Source organism: Cetorhinus maximus, chromosome 2 (assembly GCF_964194155.1).
Source record: "Cetorhinus maximus chromosome 2, sCetMax3.hap1.1, whole genome shotgun sequence".
Lineage (NCBI taxonomy): Eukaryota > Metazoa > Chordata > Chondrichthyes > Lamniformes > Cetorhinidae > Cetorhinus > Cetorhinus maximus.
Window position 1 is genome coordinate 217,112,500 of NC_135880.1, and position 20,724 is coordinate 217,133,223.

The 20,724-nt window shown below is 42.4% G+C and overlaps 1 protein-coding gene across 4 annotated transcripts in view; it reads left to right on the forward strand.

Annotated features, from left to right (window-relative positions):
- The window catches only part of pcsk7 (proprotein convertase subtilisin/kexin type 7), a 222,319-nt gene that overhangs the window by 92,146 nt on the left and 109,449 nt on the right, over positions 1-20,724 (forward strand). For 3 of the 4 annotated variants that reach the window (XM_078532565.1, XM_078532583.1, XM_078532574.1), the window contains one exon: positions 3,000-3,080. The exons of the other annotated variant lie outside the window; for it this stretch is intronic. In XM_078532565.1, the coding sequence (XP_078388691.1) occupies positions 3,000-3,080 (81 nt within the window). The remainder of the gene's footprint in view (positions 1-2,999; positions 3,081-20,724) is intronic. 4 annotated transcript variants of the gene reach the window in all.

Here is a 20,724-nt window from a genome sequence, read left to right on the forward strand (position 1 = left end):
GCTACAAAGTGTACGTGTGTGGGTGTCCAGTGAATGCAGGGACTGGACTCAGCTGTGACACCCTGTTGCAGTCGGATAGTTTTAACACACTTTCTAGGGTTACGCTTGAGGATTGTGAACCTATGGGTGAGGTACTGGAGGGTGCCCTTTGGCCATGGTAACAGTTGACATTTTAAGAAGAGACTGGGAGATATTAGAGGTGGGACACTAATGGAGCTTAATATACAAAATAAGTAAAGTATGTAGTAATACCAATTAGTGTTGTTGAGCAGTATTTTCTTGTTTAAAATAACGTGCACGCTGATGACCCCAGAGTGCTTCTATCATCACCCCCTCTATGCCTTACAGATGTGTGACTTTGTGGGTATTGAACAAGAGATTTATTTACAGAATAGAAAACCAATAGAATAATGACTTGAGCACATTGCGATTCGAACTTTGTGTCATGAAGTTACGTAACAGGCTTGAGTGTAGTTTCCTTGTTTAAATTTCAGCTTTGCCCATCGTGGGGAGGTGCCAAGTGATGAATGGATGTTTACCCTGAAAAGGGGATGGGAGAGTTATATAGCTGTCTTGGGAATCCTTTTTTGTACCTCCCTTTAACCAACTACAGATTAACAGTTCTGAATGTTTAGGAGTTTGTCCTTCATCTGCCAGAATTAAGGGGAATGAAACAATTCAACAAAACACAAACAGTCTGGATACCAGGCAGCTAACATTATTTATGTTCTATTGGACTATTGGAGCATTTTGAGAAGTTGATCCAAAAGCTTCAGTATGAATATACAATAGCTAAAGTGTTAAAGGAGCTAAAAGAACGAAACAGACTTTCCTCCAAAGTTTTTTTCTTGGCTGATTCTCCCCTGAAGGTGTGTTAACGCTGCTTGGCTAGAGTTTTCGCCTCGGCCATGAATTCAAGCTGTACACTAGGACTGGAGGTCATAAACTAGCGTTCGGGAAAATACCGGCTCACCGACCGAGAGTGGTTCCCTGTTGCAGGAGCTGTTATTTGGAAGCAACATTGAACCGTAGCCTCTTTCTGCCCTTATGCGGCAGCTTTCATGTCCTCAGGACATCTAGGCCGTCGCAGTGGCTAATTTGTGCACTGCAAGATCCCATGAGCACCAAATGAGCTAGGTGGGAAACCCAGTTTCAGAGGGATAAGTAGTGTCTTGAGAACTGTCCTCCTCCTTTTCAGATGGTTGCATGGGATTTTCTACGTTAACCTGAAAGGCAGACAGGAGCTCGGGTTAACATTCCTCTTGAATAATGGCGTTTGGACAATGTAGCAGTCCCTCAGTAAGGCACTTAAGCGTCAGCCTGGATTGTGCTGTTGTTCTGAAGTGAGGTTTGAACCTACCATCTTCTGAGTCGAGTCAAGAATGCTACCAGCTGGCCAGGCTAACACTTAGTAGTTTGGTAGCAGGTTAAATTGAAGGATAAGCAAATATTGTTTAAATGCTATATGGCTCAGACATTGCCTTATTTTAGCAAAATAGCAAAAGATTCTGTATTCAGCTTACTAGTGTATAAACTATAAAGTATTTGCACCCTCCTATCTCGCGCCATTTATTTCCGTCTCATTCCTTTGGGACTTCATAATGTCCTTTAAAGTTCAAGCCAAAGAAAGCCTAATTAGGTAAAGGTTCTTGGAGCCTTCAGCTGAGTGTATTTCAAAGATCTACTTAACAAGCTTTTTAGGCTGCTGTCTGTTTACTATCACCATGAACGTCCATCTCCGCAGAATGGTGAATTGTCTCCGCAGAATGGTAAATTGCAGTCAGTCGGGACTTTTAATTAACTGGTGGTTAAATGAAATGGAAAGCCACATCAGAAACTCATTCTAAACACCTTTGGAAAGGGCAATGTCTGGATTGTGCAGGATATTTTTCATTTAACACCATATAAATAAGAATTCCAACTGGCGTGCCGCTTTCAAATGTCAAACCATTTAAAAAAAAATTTACTGTTTATTAACTGTGATTTGCAATGCAAGCCTGCCTTTTGAATGTTGAAAACTTTGTTTCACAACCAGTATGAGACTATGGGGTTTTTTTTGGCAGCATTGTACACGCTGCTGCTTCCACTCACTGATGAGAAATATGGAACCTCAGGGTAGATAATGGAATTTCTGCATCGGCGATGAGGCCGTATTGCTTTGTCTTTCAAAACTTACACCCGGGCTCCTCCAAAGCCAACTGAGGTAGCCACACAGACCAGCATGTTCCAGATTTTACCTTAGAATTGGGTCAAGTTGGCTACTCTCACTGTGGGCAACAGTTAAGGTGCCGCAGTTATTTGGAATGCTACTTTTGACTCAGGAGGTATTTCACACTCCTGATTGCTATTCGGTGCTCATCGCATGAAAATAAGTGTGAGAGAACCAGATGAAGTTCTATATAGCGCCATTCTATACGGTGCCATTCACCATGAACGCAACCTGACCACATATGATCTACAGATTTTCATATAAAACAGAGTGCGGTAGACCTTTCATTTTTATTCTGTAAATTAAGGAGACCTGCATTTTGTAATTATTTGTATACTGAAATGTTCATAATTGTGCAATTCTTTTATTATTTTATTTTCATTTTCCATCTTAATTGTCTACAAATATGTTATAGATTATGATTATTTTTGTTTTATTGTTGCATTGTCATTACAATTCAGCAGCTCCACCATGATGATTTTTCAATAAGCCAATCTCCTATCTATCGATTCACGTTCAAATAGCTGATCAATATTCAAACCCTAGGCTTGCGCGTGAAGAATAAATGCTTGTATACGCTATCAAATGGAACCATAGTAGCTTCAGGTGAAGAGGGAAGAAAATTGAAGAGAGGACACTGAGGCTTAAAGTGCCACCACTTAGTGCTATCGGTTTGCATGCTTTCTAAAAATCAGTGCCACCTTCCACTGTGTCTGCAGCTGGTCAACAGCAAGCTAACCCATTTTAAGTTTCTACATGTAAAGTCTCCTGACTTGACTTCTGAATCCAGAGCAACACAGAACTGGTCTGCTTCCCATCAAGCAACCCTTCCAAGAAACTGAGGAGTTCATTGACTTACAGACTGGTTAAGGTAAAGTTCAAATAAACAGCAACTTCACTTCATAGTGTCACCCTCTCTGTGTGGGATGCACTTTCTAACTTGATGGAAGGGATTCACTCTGCAATGCCTGAGATAATTTGGTGATTTTTTTTTTCTGTAGAAGTTGGGGAAAATGTGGGCAATTGACCCCATTTGAAAGCTGCCGCCAATGATGGAGTTGGATTTTTTTATTTTTTTGCTTTCACATGGGAATTTACCATTGAATTTTCAATCCTAGATATGTCAATGCCAACCTCTGCACTGACCCCTGAGTGCAACAAAATATGTTTTTTTTTAATAAAACCTTTTCATTAAAATAATCGCACAAAGCCACATGAAGCTCTTTGCTTTTTACTGTGTCTACTTTTCAGGGCTAACGTCACTCCACTAGTGATTGTCCAATTGGGGCAATCACCAACTTAATGCCTTGAATTGCATAAAAAATAGTTTTTAATGCCATAACCCTTGACATGATATTAACTCAATATTATCATTTTCAGTAATTCAATGTTATAACTTGGGATAAAACAAAATACTGCGGATGCTGGAAATCTGAAATAAAAACTGAAACAGCTGGAAAAACTCAGCAGGTCTGACAGCATCTGTGGAGAGAGAAACAAAGTTAACTTTTCGAGTCCGGATGACTTTTTTTTTTCAGAGCTCTGAAGAAGACCCAAGCTGACTCGAAACGTTAACTCTGTTTCTCTCTCCACAGTTGCTGCCAGACCTGTTGAGTTTTTCCAGCATTTTCTGTTTTTATTATAATTTGGGGTGTTTTGCAGGGGAAATTTCTAACAGTACCAAAGTGCTTTTAGTCCATTGAGTGGCGATCTCTCTCTCTCTCTGCTGCTCTCACGCTCTCGCTCTTTGGCTCGCTCTCTCGCGATGAAGGATAAGGACAAAATGCTGCTGGCAAAACAAAGGGAAAGTAAATCTTTGTTTTAAAACACTGTTCCAGCCATTTGGATGGCATGTGTACAATTTCAGCATCACCATTTGTGGTTCCATTGCATTCCTTACTCGCATTGACATTAACCAAGTTTGGATTGTTAAGGCATCATGAACAAGCCAAAATAGGGATTTCACAGTTTAACTGCAGATCGCTGGTAAAAATCAAATGGCAGGGTTTAGAAGGCATTTATAACTCTACTGCCTAAAACTATGATTTTATCCCTTAGCCCCTGTCCTCGTACCCCCATTCTCTATTTTTGTGGCTTAGCCTGTCTTGAGGTAGATTGAGAAACTCAAATCTCAGCCCGGACTTGGAGGAAAGGGTTCACTCCGCAATGCCCGAGACAATTTGGTGATTTTCTTTTTCTCTGAAGAATTCGGGGGGAGGGGGGGAAAGTGGACATTTGGCCCCATTTGGAAGCTGCCATTAATGATCGAGTTGAATTTATTTTTTATTTTTGCTTTCACATGGGAATTTGCCAGTGTATTTTCAATCCTGGAAATGTGCCAATGCCAGCCTCTGCACCAACCACAAAATATGTTTTTTAAAACACTTTTTCATTAAAATAATGAATAATTAACCTACACAATATAACACTTTGCCACAAGCTGCTGTCTCTGAGGTAAGTGTGCTTTCAACTCAACCAAACTGACACTGCAGCAAATAATTTCAGAAAATTTCAAAAGTAACTCGATGATATTTGCCTGCCAAATTCCAACAGGCTAAAAAAGTACTGGTCTAGACCCCTACTCTTAGCTTCAATGGTTTCCACTCAGTTGACCTGTTAAGGGTGGGGTGGGGGTTGATGGAGGTATTTCTGCTCTGCTTTGGTTCCTCCATGATGAAATATTTGAGTTTGGAAGTCATCATGTGGCGAATGATGTGGAACCAATTTGACATTCTTTGGCAAGAGTTGACATTTGTATGTGGTATGCCACCACCTTGCCCGTATTCCCTAATTCAAAGACTAAATTGTATTTTTAAGTGGCTTTTCATGGAGTCATGACAGCACAAGGAGGAGGCCATTCAGTTCATCGAGTCCAGGTCAGCTCTCTGTAGAGCAATCCAGTCAGTCCCATTCCCCTGCTGTATCCCCGAGCCCTGCAACTTTACTTCCCTCAAGCTCCAATCCAACTTTCTTTTGAAATCTTCCATTGTCTCCGCTTCCACGGTGTTGTGGGACACAGGTTCCACCTACCATTGCTACATTGTCTCCACAACTTTGGCAGAGCTTCACTATCCTTCAAAAAGCCTGGGCTTTCCTTTGAAGCAGCCATTCTTACTCCCTCCCATAGCGTTATCACTGTGGGGGGGGGAGTAAGAATTCTTATCAATGAACATTTTCCATCTTCGAGCAACACTTTGGCGCGACAGCCTGAAACCTTGGAAAGAAAAACTTGAATGTCTATTGAGATATAATAGGTCTCCACGGTCAGGTTTAGTCTTAAGTCCAGTTTTGCGAGACAGAGCTTTGTCAAGTCAAAGGTGACCTTCAGCTTATACTTGTAAACATAACTATTCAAAAATATTAGAAACTTACGAATCAGGAGCAGGAGTAGGTCATTCAGCCCCTCGAGCCATTTAATAAGGTCATGGCTGATGTAATAATAGCCTGGAACCTGCATCCCAACTTCTGCCGATATCCATCACCCCCTTGCTTCCCAAGTATCAATCCACCTCTGCCTTAAACATATTCAAAGACTCTGCACCCACCACCTTTTCAGGAAGAGGGTTCCAAAGACCCTCGACCCTCTGAGTGAAAAAAAATTCGCCTCATCTCAGTTATAAGTGGGCGAGCCCTTATTTTTAAACAGTGACCCCCCCCAGTTCTAGATTCTTCCACAATAGAAACATCCTCTCCACACCCACCCTGTCAAGACCCCTCAGAATCTTATAGGTTTAAATCAGGTTGCTCCCCCCACCCCTCCCCGGCCTCCTAAAGTACTTAATAACCTCATTTACCTTGCCAAACCCTTCAGCTCCTAATCTAAACAGCAGTTGGAAATTTATATCTACTCTCTCGGACTCATCTCGGTGATAGAACTGGTGGAAGATGCAGAATTTGGCAGCTTCTAGTTTCAAATAAGATTGGAATAGCAACAAGCTTTTATTTTACAACTTCGTGTGCTTTTTCCCCTTCACTAACGAGAAGCTTTTTTTTAAAAAAAAAATGTTGCTAGCCTTTCCGGGAGCTGAGCATTCTATTTAATGACTGTTTTTATGAAGACAAATTTGTCTCCTCAGAGATTTTCTTCTCTGTTCTACACTTGATGTCGTGCGAGAAATGGACCATTTCCATGAACTATGGTTATTGCAGTGCAACTATAAACACACTGTTCACGGAGAAGCATTGAGCGTGTGATTTAAGCAATGCTGGCAGAATGGTGGCACACTCCATTCAAGCTGGGAAGGATGGGATTGGAACCGGCAAGTCTTCTCTGAGATGGGCTTAACTGAACAATGCATGTTTACATCTCAATATTTCCAACTTTACCTAGCTTTCATCTCTTTTTTTTCCCTATTTCTTTTCTCGGAAGTTAATGAGCTGTACTGGAGTCAGCGTCCACAGGTGCCAGGAACCCGTGGTACTTGAACAGCTTGGCGTTCTTTGTACGTTGGCAGTGTAACTGGTCATGCCATCATTGAGAACTTAAGAAATAGGAGTAGACCATACGGCCTTTCAAGCCTGCTCTGTCATTTAGTACAATCTCACCTGATTATTTGCCTCAACTCCATGTTCACTTTCCTGCCCCACTCCCTGCCTCCTCTGATTTTCTGAAATATCAAAGATCTGTCTATCTCAGCCTTAAATACATTTGATGATGGAGCATCGAGGGTAGAGAATTTAAAGTTTCACAATCCATTGAAGAAATTTCTTCTCATCTCAGTCCTAAGCCCCTTATTCCCCCCCAATCCTGGATTCCCCAGCCAGGGGGAAACAACCTCTGTGTCAAGCCCTTTTTCAAATTCTTCTACGTTTCATTGAGATCACCTCTCATTTCAAGTTTGTGACCCTTCATCGTAAGGGAAAAAAGCCACAGGCCTGAGACATTAACTCTGTTTCTCTTTCCACAGATGCTGCCAGAGTATTTCCAGCATTTTCTGTTTGTATTTCTGCTTTCCGGTAGTATTCCATCTCCAGAATTTTGATTTTGTTTTGTGTTCCCACTTCACTGACCGCTTGAAGTATTTTCCAGCCAGTGAATTCAAGCATGTGAAGTCTAGTCAAAGTAAGCTTAACCAATTGTTCTTCAGTGCTGAACTTTTAATGTTTCCGGTGTTGCTGGATAACATCACCAATTAATATTTGGAACCTTGCCTCTTCTTCTCTCTACTCATATCATCATATTAAAGCTTGAGGTTTCTTGACATAATATTATTCTGACTGTCCGAACCTATATTGACCTATCGTTGAAGATTGCTGGTGGTGGACAGTAATATATAATCACATGGAGGTTACTTATACATAACCAATTAAAATGAGCTTCTTTGTTGACCTTAAAAACCCGAGGGTGCTAGGAATGCTCAGTAGGTCTGGCAGTATCTATGGGAGAGAGACATAATTAACGTTTCGAGTCAAATGTGAACCTTCTTCAGAAGAAATCATGTCTTCTGAAGAAAAGTCATATCTGGACTCGAAACGTTAGCTCTGTTTCTCTCTCCACAGATGCTGCCAGACCTGCTGAGTATTTCCAGCACTTCGTTTTTATTTCAGATCCCCAGCATCTGCCGTATTTCGCTTTTATCTTTGTTGCCCTTGATTGGCTCAAATTGTTGCTGCTTAATATTTATCTGCAATCTGTAATCGCTCAAGATCCTCCAGCTACACAACGTCAGGAAATATTTTTGCCACAAGCTATGCAAAATGGAACCATTAAAAAGAAAACATTGAATTTGTTGCTATAGAAACTTGACAATTATTGGTTACAAATTAGCTCCTTGAGATTGTGGAATGCCTTACCTTTCTTGGCCTTTCCTGTTTCCTTCTGGATGAACAGAGTTGAAAGATCCAAACCTGATGTAATCTAACCATTGCTAAATTTATCTTGCCTTTTTCCTGCTCTTTGCCCTTGCCCCAAGGTATTTAACAAGAAAACATTCAGTGAGATTACTTTGTGACCATGACTGTTCTCCTTACAAAGGAGAATGAACAGGCAAGGAAGAGTTGACCTGGCTCACTTACCACAGCCCTGGATTAGACATGGGCTAGAAAGGCCCAGAGAAGGATTGAGATTAACCAAAATAAAAGCAAAATACTGCAGATGCTGGAAATCTGAAACAAAAACAGAAAATGCTGGAAAAGCGTAGCGGGTTTAACAGCATCTGTGGAGAGGGAAAAAAAAACAAGTTAACATTTCGAGTCCATATGACTCTTCTTCAGAGCTCTGAAGAACAGTCATACGGACTCGAAACGTTAACTTTTTTTTCTCTCCACTGAGTTAGAACCATAGAACACTACAGCACAGAAAAACAGGCCATTCGGCCCTTCTAGTCCGCGCCGAAATATTATTCCGCTAGTCCCATTGACCTGCACCCAGTCCATAACCCTCCAGACCTCTCCCATCCATGTATCTATCCAATTTATTCTTAAAACTTAAGAGTGAGCCCGCATTTACCACGTCAGGTGATAGCTCGTTCCACACTCTCACCACTCTCTGAGTGAAGAAGTTCCCCTTAATGTTCCCCCTAAACCTTTCCCCTTTCACCCTAAAGCCATGTCCTCTCGTGTTTATCTCTCCTAATCTAAGTGGAAAGAGCCTACTCACATTTACTCTGTCTATACCCCTCATAATTTTGTAAACTTCTATCAGATCTCCCCTCATTCTTCTACGCTCCAAGGAATAAAGTCCTAACCTGTTTAATCTTTCCCTGTAACTCAACTCCTGAAGACCTGGCAACATCCTAGTAAATCTTCTCTGCACTCTTTCAATCTTAAAAAGTTTTTCCAACATTTTCTGTCTTTGATTGAGATTAGTCAGTTGATCTGCCAAAATGACTGGGCTCTGCCAAGTTGGTTGCTGCAGGACACAACTGCTTTTCATTTATCCCTCTTGGCCATTTCTATCAAAGCCTGGCAAAGTGTGCCCAGTTCTGGTCACCCCACTGTGTTATGCCGCAGCAGATGATGGGCAGAATTTTGCCCTCGGATGGCGTGCGGGCCCCACCAGCTCGGTGGCGGGTGGACAGCCGACCCCCACCACCGAAACAGGGCCCGCCGCCATTTTGAATGGGCGGGCCAATTAAGGCCTGCCCAGCGGCTTGCCTGACAGGAAGTGCTATGTGCTTCCTGTACAGGGCGGGAGAGGGAATCCCCATCTGTCAAAGTGCGCTCTTTTGCGCATGCGCACGAAAGAGCGCACTGCTCCCTGAGGCAAAGTCCTGTCTCAGGGAGATTCGGGAGAGGTAAGAAAAGTCAAAAAATAGAAAAATTAAAAAATTATTAGCATGTCCCCTCATGTGACAATGTCACACAAGATGGGACATGTTAATGAAAATGACATAAACTTTATTAGACTTTTTAAAAATGGACATGAAACCTCATCCCGCCAGTGGATGAGGTTTCATGTATTATCAGAAGCCCGCTGGGCCTCCTGGCCTGTCCGCCAACCTTAAGCTTGGATGGGCAGGTCTTTAATTATCTTAATTAGCCTGTCAATGGCCTTAATTGGCCATTGACAGGTCGGCGGGCGGACAGCTGATTTCGCTGTCAGCCCGCCTTCCTAAAAATTTAAAGGGACCGGGAGCACATCGGGGGTTCCTTCCGACGTCATCCCGCGTCATTTTCCCATTGGCGAGCGGGGCCCGCCCCAAATCGCCGACAGGAAAATTCAGGCCGACGTGCGCTAGGCAGACCAAATCCACAAGGGAAACTTGATCACGCTATCACAACGGTTTTACAATTTGTATTTATTTCAAGATACGTGCACTAAATTCAGAAGTAATAAGTCCACCAAAACTTTTAGAGATTATAAAAAAAAAACTAAATTAAAATATTTATTAACAAAAGATTTCATGCACATACATAGAACTATAAATTATTACAATAATAACTCCTAAAATTCCTAATTAACCTGACTCCCAGCTATACCCCCTTTTAAGGCAACAGTCCAGAAATAGATTTGAGATATTAAACAGATCCAGCAAGTTAACCACATACTCTGGTCAGTGGAATTCCAAATGGCTTTCTCCAGCTTCAGTTTCGGTAGACAGCAGGCTTATGCACAAATACTGGAGGCTTCATTAAGGCTATTTCACACACTTCTGTTAGATCGCACATGCCTTTTCCTGACACACAGCCTCATTGTCCTTTATATATGTTTCTCTCTTCTGAATATGAAATTCTACTGTTTCATAAGTCTTTGAAACTGTATCTCCCTCATAACATAAAAACCTTCATTTTGCTACTATTTATTGTCAGTAACCTTTGGGGAAAATAAACACATTCCTTAGCCTTGCTTATCTGGCTAATTGTAAACAGACTGAGATCCCTTTGAAATCCAAATCTCCCTTCTTCTATCTAAAAATGCAAATTCCCTTCACACCTTGCATGTTAAACCAGCATCCATGTTTACTCATTAGCATGTCAAGCACCTAGCTTCTTTTGATGAGTCAAAGCTTGCAACCCCATATGTAATTAAATCACACACAGACAGACCTAACTATACTTACCCCAGTAAACCTACTTTACAATAAACCAGAAAAAATATTATGAAAATTGTTATACCTTCATGAAAATTGTAGGAAGGATGTGTGGGTCCCTCAGAGACGGGTTTAGAGGAGATTTACCAGAATGGTTCCAGGGTTGAGGGATTTTGGCAACCAGTTAGGTTGGAGAAGCTGGGATTGTTCTCCTTGGAGCAAAGGAAATTGATTGAGGGGAGATCTGATTGAGGTGTACAAGATTATATCAGGTTTGGATAAGGTAAGACAATTAAAGCTGTTTCCATTAATACAAGGGATAGGGAACACAGATTTCAAGTTTTGGGGAAATGTGAGGAAAAACATTACACAGTGTGCGGTAATGACCTGGAACTTGCTGATTATGAGCGAGGTTGAAGCCGAGACGATGAATGGTTTCAAAAGGAAATTGAATGGGCGGTTGAGGGAAATAAACTTGCAGGGCTGTGGGGATAGAGCGGGGGAATGGGGACTGGCTGGATTGCTCGACAGAGTGCTAGCACGGACCTGCTGGACCGAATAACCTCCATCTCTGCTGTAATGACTGCATGTAAATCAGAGCAAAGCAGCTTTGCTTCTTGCCAGCACTGCCACAATTGTATAAATCAGATACTTGAACAAAGATATTTCCTTATGATTTCATGCCTGGATTATGCTCTTAAACTCAGTATTGGTACAAAGTGGTTTTGGCTTCATGTGGAGTTAAACTTGTAGAGCCTTAAAGCACAATCATAGGCTGCCTGTGTGGCTGTTGTGGCAAATAGGAATATTTCATCTGTTGCAGTAGAGATGTTGTCCTGAGGCTGGGGGGTAACAGTCCACCTGGATCTGGAATAGCCGCAGCTTCACTCTGCTCCCTTTTAGTCTTACGTTTGATCATCTGGCAGTTCTTAATGCAGCCATTGCATGACTTGTTCCATTTCCCAGAGAGAATTGAGCTCAGAGACATTCACCAGAAATAAACCTACATTTAGTGGGACTAATAGAGGTGCCAGGCCGTGGAGTCAAAGTGATCAATATCTTCATTGGCTGTTTGGCTGTAAAGTTTCTAACTAAAATTGCATTGATTTTCTAGTTTTATTGCATAGTTTTGTTCATTGCTTGCCTGAAATTAGCTTCATTTACTGGCTCTTTCAAGGAGCTGGCGCAGTTGCAAAGGGCCAAATGACCTCACTCTGTATTGTAAGATTTTATGATACCAGCAACAGGTTAGTTAAATCTTTAAGAACAGAAACTGCTAGTCAGGCAACGCCTGTGAAGAGAGAAACGGGTCGATGATCTTTCATCAGAGATGGGAACAGGAAGAAAAAGGGCTTTAAAAATCAAGGCATTGTTTCACAGGAGCCAATGTAGGTCTGACAGCAGGGGAGTGATAGTTGAATTGGTGCAAATTAGGGGATGTGCAGCAGTATGACTTCAAACTTAGTCTTATTCTACCATCCCGCTCATCACGCTGCAAGAGGTGTCAGCACCTTAACTCTAAACACTAAATAGTGGCCAATGTTCACTTCATCCAAAAGGATTTGCATCTGAATGCTTAATCCACAAATAAATAAATTAATTAATTCTGTTGACGAGTCATACGGACTTGAAACATTAACCGTGTTCCTCTCCGCAGGTGCTGCCAGACCTGCTGAGTTTTTCCAGGTATTTTTATTTTTGTTTTAAATTAATTATGCATTGTTTAAAAATGCACCTGACCAATTTTAGGCTGGATAGTCTGGTGTTTGAGCATCCGGAAATATTGAAAACTTGAAAACCAGATTTGAAATTGTTCTCCTTATGACCTGAGCCACTATAATGTGCTTGTGTTAGCGATTCAGGTATTGAATTCGTTAACCGGAGAGCTCAAACCGTGGGCTCCCTGGTCCTAACCCTAACCCTGAAGTGGTGACGTGAGTTTTTATCTACGACAGTTCAGTGACCTTGGATCCTTTGTAAGGGAGCCTCTCCCTGTCAACAGTGGTGTAACAGGGTGGAAGGTAGTCAATGGACTAACACACTTCTTATTAGTTTCAACATGGAATTACACAGAATGTACAGCAGAGAAGCAGGCCACTCAGTCTAACTGGTCCATGGTGGGGTAAATACTCCACATAATCCTCCTCATACCCCTCTTCATCTGATCCCATCTATGAAACTTCCTATTGCTTTCTCCCTCCTGTATTTGTGCAGCTTCCAATAAAATGAATCAATGTTATTTGCCTCAACTCCTCGATGTGATAGCAAATTCCACTTTCTAACCACTCCCTGTGTAAAGAAGCTTCTCCTGAATTCCTGACTGGATTTGTTAGTGACTAACTTGAATTTATGGCTTCTAGTTTTGGTCTCTCCCACAAGTGGAAACATCAATGCCTACGCTATCAAACTCTTTCATAACCTTGGAGATCTTCCTCAGGTCACCTCTCAGCCTTCTCTTTTCTAGAGTGAAATCCCAGCATGATCAATCTCTCGTGAGAGATATAACGTCTGAGTTCTGGTATCATCCTTGTAACAACAAAGAAATTGCATCTTCTCCCCTTTTTCTATATCCAGTTTATGATATGGAGCCCAAAACTGTGTAGCTCCATGTGTGGTCTAACCAAGGAGACACAAGGTTGGTGGTGAGCCAACATTTGATGTGCCAAGGCCACAGACAATTAACAAATCATTGGGTTGTTTTATGTCTCTAAGTAATTGGTTATTAGGGATTATGCTGCTGACACTACCAACAATAATCATTAGGGACTCACTGCGCTGAGTAAAATTGCCTTAGTAGGAATCCTGAATGAGGTTCAAGGTGCTTTACTCAATGTGAAGTGGAGGTGGGAGATGATTTTACTCTGGCTGTTAGAAGCTTGGTTGGATTTTGGAAGTAACAGAATCATATGGATGTTCACATCAGGAAAACACCAATTTTAAATTCCTACCCCCACATGGAAGCTATAATGTTTTTGGCCTGACTGTTTGAAATAAATGATGCTTTTATTATTTGCAGAATGTAATTACCTTTTTCCCGAAAATTGTTCAATATGTCTTGTGTTGCAACCTGAGGCGGAGGAATCCAGACTTATAGCAAAGAAAATAGTTGAACAGACCCATAATCATGAGGGAAGCATTGATGCAGTTAGGTTTTTTTAATTAAGGTTGGTAGTAGCTATTCTTGTTGGGCTGAAGTAGTTGGCAAAGTAGAGATGGTGAAATTATGGTGATCATTTAATCAACAGCGGAAAATACAGAGAAAGCAGGCTTTCACCTCATTCCTGTTTTGGGATCTTACTGTGCACAGAACTTGTCAGTCATTGCTCAGTGTAGCACTGTGAATAAGAAGGCTGTGGGTTCAAGTCCCGCTCTATAGACATTTGAGCACATAGTCTAGGCTGGAATTTCATTGCAGCACTGTGAGTAGGGAATTCTCCTGGCAACCTGACCCACATTTATCCCTCAACCAATATCACCAAAAACAGATGGCTTGGTTCATCCATGTCATTGCTATTTGTGGGATCCTGCCGGTTGGCTGACAGGCTTGCCCACAAAAGAACAACGACTCTATTTCAAAATCACTTCATTTGTTGCAAAGTGTGTAGCAATGTCCCAACTGTGTGAAAGAGAGTTTATAACATGTGAGTTTTCTTTCTTTCAAAAACACTTTGCATGTATCACTTTCAGTTCAAATCCAAGTAATTATTTTGAAGTGCATTGAGACAGTTCTGGGCAGTGTGATAAGATACACTAGAAATGTAACTCTTTTTCTTCCACTGGCCTTCCTGACAATAGTGAATTGTATCCTGCCTTGTCCCTTGTCTCCCTCACTTCCTCACCACACCTCCCACCCGCCTCAGCTTTGGCTACCCTCCATTCAACAAGTTCTCCAAATGTTGGGAAGCCGTAAATTGAGGAACGACTGGGGGATGATCTCTCTCTTTGTTCAGCATGTGTTCACATGCTAAGTTACAGTGGAGGTTCAAGGAGATTTGGGAGATCCAGGTACATATCATTAAAATGTCATGAACCTTCCTTTCTCTATGAAACATGGTTCCCATGGTCAACCAGAATGCTGGTTGATCACCTTCATATCTACCAACATTTTTGTTTTTTGGATTTGGTGGGTGGTTTTATAGCCAAATACCTCTTCTGTCTCCAACCCTCCCCCTTTATCCAGGCTGGGGACCAGCATCAATACATACTGTCTTGCCTGCACCAGGGGTTGTGTTCCTGGAGTGGGACTAGAGAGCTATCCATTGAGCCACTCCAGCTCCTTATTAAAACATCAAGAACAAGTAAAGAAAGTAATCAAAAGGGCTAATGGAATGCTGACCTTTATAGCTAGAAACTAGAATACAAGTAGATAGAAATCAACTATATAAAGCTCTGGTTAGGCCAGATGTGGAGTACTGTGAGCAGTTTTAGGCATCACACCTTAGGAAGGGTTAGAGCCAGATTTTTCAGGAGTGGAATTAGGAAACACTTCTTCACACAAAAGGTGATAGAAGTTTGGAACTCTCTTCCGCCAACGGCAATTGATGCTAGGTAATTTGTTAATGCTCGTTAGCCGAAGATATTAAGGGATCTGGGGCAAAGACAGGTATAAGGAGATAGATCTTAGATCAGTCATGATCTCATTGATTGACAGAACAGGCTCGAGGGACCGAATAGCCTCCTCCTGTTTCTCTGTGGCCGTTTTGAATGTTATTTCTCTTAGCTATTGGTTGCTGTTCTACTTGGTGAAATTTGATGCTCACTGCCTGAATGTTGCTTCAATTGCTGTCTTGTATAAAACCTAATTAGACCTTTGTACTATGAAGTCAGGCGATGGAAAGCTGCAGGGCGCGTTTGACAGCATTTCTTTGTGAAGCTTTGCCAAGTGTCATGACACCAGCCTGCTTATGCAGGATGCAGCTGTGTAAGGGTACATACAACTTATTAAAAATTAAATTGATTCCTGTACCAGGGATTGCCTTCAGTGTGGCTGAGAGGGGATTCATAATCGACTGCTGTGACTTTGTGGCAGTTTTGATCAATTCGCCCGTAAAGAGAACACCTATCTGATTTTTATTGGCCAGTTCCCATCATTAAAAGCATTTGCGCAAAACACTAAAGAAATGGGGTAAATGTTGCATTTCAGGAGCAGCTGTTAAACTTGGAATACATTTTTCTCTGAAAAATGAAAAAATTACCAAGAGGGTCCACATTTTAATCATTAAATTTCCACTAACATTGACAAATGAAGGAAAAAAAAAATCCCCATTAATTGTTTTTTCAAGGAGTTAAGGGCTGCAGTTTTAAAAATACACTCAATATTTACGTATCGTTACTCTTTTATCTAGAATATATTAAAACTCTTAACACCTGCAATTACTTCCTGTCTGTGAAGCCTTTTTTTCTGCTGTCACTTTCTTTGTCACTCTTCTGTGTTGATGTTTTCCCTTATTAAATTCCTATACCTGCATTTAAATTGGAACCATAAACAGAATTACCTGGAAAAACTCAGCAGGTCTGGCAGCATCGGCGGAGAAGAAAAGTGTTGACGTTTCGAGTCCTCACGACCCTTCCGCAGAACTGAGTGTAGTTAGGAGAGGGGTGAAATATAAGCTGGTTTAAGGTGGGGGTTGGGGTGGGGGAGAGAAGTTGGGGGGGTGGTGGGACCTGGAAAAATTTATTAATTTTGCTTCCAATCTCCACCCTTCCATCATTTTCACATGGTCCATCTCTGACACTTCCCTTCCCTTCCTTGACCTCTGTCTCAATTTCTGGTGATAGACTGTCCACCAATATCCATTGGAAGCCTACCGACTCCCACAGCTACCTCGACTACAGCTCCTCACACCCCGCTTCCTGTAAGGACTCCATCCCATTCTCTCAGTTCCTTCGCCTCCATCGCATCTGTTCTGATGATGCTACTTTCAAAAACAGTTCCTCTGACATGTCCTCCTTCTTCCTTAACCGAGGTTTTCCACCCACGGTCGTTGACAGGGCCCGCAACCGTGTCCAGCCCATCTCCTGCGCATCCGCCCTCACACCTTCTCCTCCCTCCCAGAAACATGATAGGGTCCCCCTTGTCCTCACTTATCACCCTACCAGCCTCCGCATTCAAAGGATCATCCTCCGCCATTTCTGCCAACCCCAGCATGATGCCACCACCAAACACATCTTCCCTTCACCCCCCCTGGCTGCATTCCGTAGGGATCGTTCCCTCCAGGACCCCCTACTCCTCAACCCCCACCTATGGCACCTCCCCATGCCCACGCAGAAGATGCAACACCTGCCCCTTCACTTCCTCTCTCCTCACCGTCCAAGGGCCCAAACACTCCTTTCAAGTGACGCAGCATTTCACTTGCATTTCCCCTAACTTAGTCTACTGCATTCGTTGCTCCCAATGCAGTCTCCTCTACATTGGAGAGACCAAACGCAAACTGGGCGACCGCTTTGCAGAACACCTGCGGTCTGTCCGCAAGAAAGACCCAAACCTCCCTGTCGCTTGCCATTTTAACACTCCACCCTGCTCTCTTGCCCACATGTCTGTCCTTGGCCTGCTGCATTGTTCCAGTGAAGCCCAACGCAAACTGGAGGAACAGCACCTTATCTTCCGACTAGGCACTTTACAGCCTTCCGGACTGAATATTGAATTTAACAACTTTAGATCTTGAACTCCCTCCCCCATCCCCACCCCCTTTCCGTTTCTTCCCCCTCCCTTTTGTTTTTTCCAATAATTTATATAGATTTTTCTTTTCCCACCTATTTCCATTATTTTTAAATCTATACCTGTAATGCCCTGTCAGTCTTTCCACCCCACCCCCACTAGAGCTGTACCTTGAGTGTCCTGCCATCCATTCTTAATTAGCACATTCTCTTAGATAATATCACCACCTTTTACATGTCTTTGTTTCTTTATCTGTGACATCTTTTGATTATCTGCTCCTATCACTGCTTGCTTGTCCCTACAACCACCACCCCCCCAACTTCTCTCCCCCACCCCAACCCCCACCTTAAACCAGCTTATATTTCACCCCTCTCCTAACTTTACTCAGTTTTGCGGAAGGGAGGACTCGAAACGCCAACTCTTTTCTTCTCCGCCGATGCTGCCAGACCTGCTGAGTTTTTCCGGGTAATTCTGTTCTTGTTTTGGATTTCCAGCATCCGCAGTAGTTTTTTGTTTTTATCTCTGTGTTTAAATTGGAACTGCCTATGTAAACTTATCACACTGTAATTGTGCCCTCCTACCAGCAGTGGAGCTGCAGCAAGTTAGCATTGCATCTCCCTCCTGACCAGCCTGCACTGCTTAAAAAAAACTGTTGAAAGAAAGACTGCGAAAGAAATGCGAGTCTTTCACAATCTCAGGATGCCCCAAAGGGCTTTCCAACCAATCAAGCATATTTGAAGTGGAGCCCTTGTTGTAATGTAGTTGAGGCCAATTTGCACACAGTTAATAAAGTTAGATAAAAGCAAAATACTGCAGATGCTGGAATTCTAGAACAAAAACAAAAATACCTGTAAAAACTCAGCAGGTCAGACCTGCTGAGTTTTTCCAGGTAATAAAATTAGATAATGACCAGACAAGCTATTTCCATTGATATTGGTTGAGGGGTAGGTATTGGCCAGGACACCGGGGGCAAATCCTATTCTGTTCTTTGAATATTGCCCTGTGATTTTTTTTTTAACACCACCACCTGAGAGAACAGACGGGGCCTCAAGTTTAACGTCTATCGAAATGGTGGCACCTCTGACAGTGCAGTATTGAGGGAGTGCTGCACTGGACTGTCAGGCTAGATTTCAAATCTCCGGGGTGCAAGTTGAACTCTCAGCATACTAGCTCTGAGGCTAGAATGCTATGAACGGAACTAGGGCTAACAACAATGCTCTTACCCTCCACCCTACTCTGTTTCTCTACTTCCAAAATTACCATAACGTTTTCACATTTAAATAATATAAAATTCAAATATTATATGAAAATAAGGACAGAATGTATGGTGTTAAAATGGTGACTGAATTACATCTGCACGTCCTGGTCCAATTATCCAGTGCCCACCAATCCTGCTTCATCTAAACAGTACACTTGGTATTTCCTTGTGCATGGTCCCACGGGCAACTGGTGAGTATTTTAAGTCAAATGTGACATGGATATGTTGCTATATAATGTTTGAAACTGTATTTACAGTTTCATTTACACTCAGTCTGACCTGCAAGGTAAAGGGATTAATTGCTGGCCTCCTCTTGTTATGAATTGTTTTAGCGTGAGTGTTTGATATCTTTCAGTTTGATTTGGATAAAACTGTACATGTCCAGACTGGCCGGCATCTGCAGTCCTCATCAACTCACTTTATTCATTATCTATCGAGCTCTAATTTTCCAATCAGCCCACCTTGCCAGTATCTGCCTGTCTCCTGAACTGAGTTTCTTGAGTCCCTGTGTAAGCAGCTGATCTTTGTGCATACAGGATTGTTGCATTGGGGTGTGTAACTAACTGAGGTCTGCAGTGGTAAACTGTGTAAAAGTAGCTGTCAGGAGGGCTGGATAAAGTCATGAACATGTTCAAATGTGTAAATAATATGGATTGGGGTAACTGAGAATGTTTCATTTATGGCCTGTTAGTCAGAAAATTACAGTTCAATTTCTGAGTCCTTATCACGATGTACAAAGGACCACGTGGTTTCCTGAGAGAGGCCCATGTTGGAACCTGTGGTTTTGGCATCTTCTGCATGGATTGGTTTTGGCCAGAAGATAAAACTACATCACCAGGCTTTTAATACTGTAATTCGTGGAATTTCTCCAACAAAAATGAATTGTACCTTTATTCTGAACAGCTCCGCTTTGCTCATCTCATTGTTACCGCATCTCAATGGTGCCTCATTGAATCCAGCAGCTATCCACATCTTACTTTATTGAGTGTGGGACAAACCAGCCACCTCTAAAGACCCTGTGAAAAGCCAAAATAAGAGGTGCTGAGGTGCTGTATATGGTGACCCTGCCGTGTGTCATTTGGGCATGTAGCACGCAAGGTGTAAACAATAGGCCCGAGGGACATCTGCATGTTGCACAGGGTTGCCAATAGGGGTTGTATGTATTCCTGAAGGTTAGCATCACATGATTGACAACTGCCTCGCCTTCTTCTGATGCCATTGGTCATCTGGCATGTCAATCTTCACACCACTCCACCTTCCCTGATTGGACAGACTCTTTGGTCTGCAATTGGATGCTTTTTGACCACTGGGGGAGATGGTGGTGGAGTGGGAATGTCACTGACTTAGTAAACCAGAGGTCAATAATACTAATGACTTGGGGGCATGGATTCAAATCCCCCCCCCCCCCCCCCCCCACCCCCATGGCATTTGGTGGAATTTAAATTCCAATTTATTAATTAAAATCTGGAATTGAAAGCTAGTTTTAGTAATGGTGCCATGAAACAAGCATTGACCGTTGTAAAAACCCATCTGACTCAGTAATGTCCTTTAGGAAAGGAAATCTGTCATCCTTACCTGGTCTGTCCGACATGTCACTCCAGACCCGCTGCAATGTGGTTGACTCTTAACTGCCCTCTGAAATGGCCTTTCAACTCACTCAGTTCAAGGGCAGTTGGGACAGGGCAACAAATGCTGACCTTTGCCAGCAATGCCCATTTTCCAAGAAAGAATTAAAAAAAAAAGTCAGAGTTGATCATTTCCCTATGATCAACATTTTTGTAAATAGGTAACATAATTAATCAAAGGAAGTAAGAAAAGAAGGACACGCGTACACTTTTCGAATGCCCTACATGATATTCCTGAATTGCTGGCTGATTTTCCTCCCTCTTCTCTACATCACTCTGCCCCCCTCACCACTGCTAACACATCCATGAAGAAGCATCAAGGCTAATCATAGGATGCTCACTGGCCTCCGGGTTCATATCAGCTAACTCCGAACAACCTAGAGATCGAACTGGCTTCCCTCCTGGATTGTATAGCTCAGTTCCACACTAGGTGGTGCGCTCACCCACAAAAGCAACAGGGAAAGATCCACTGTTCGTTTTAACGCAGCTCAAATCGCCAATGC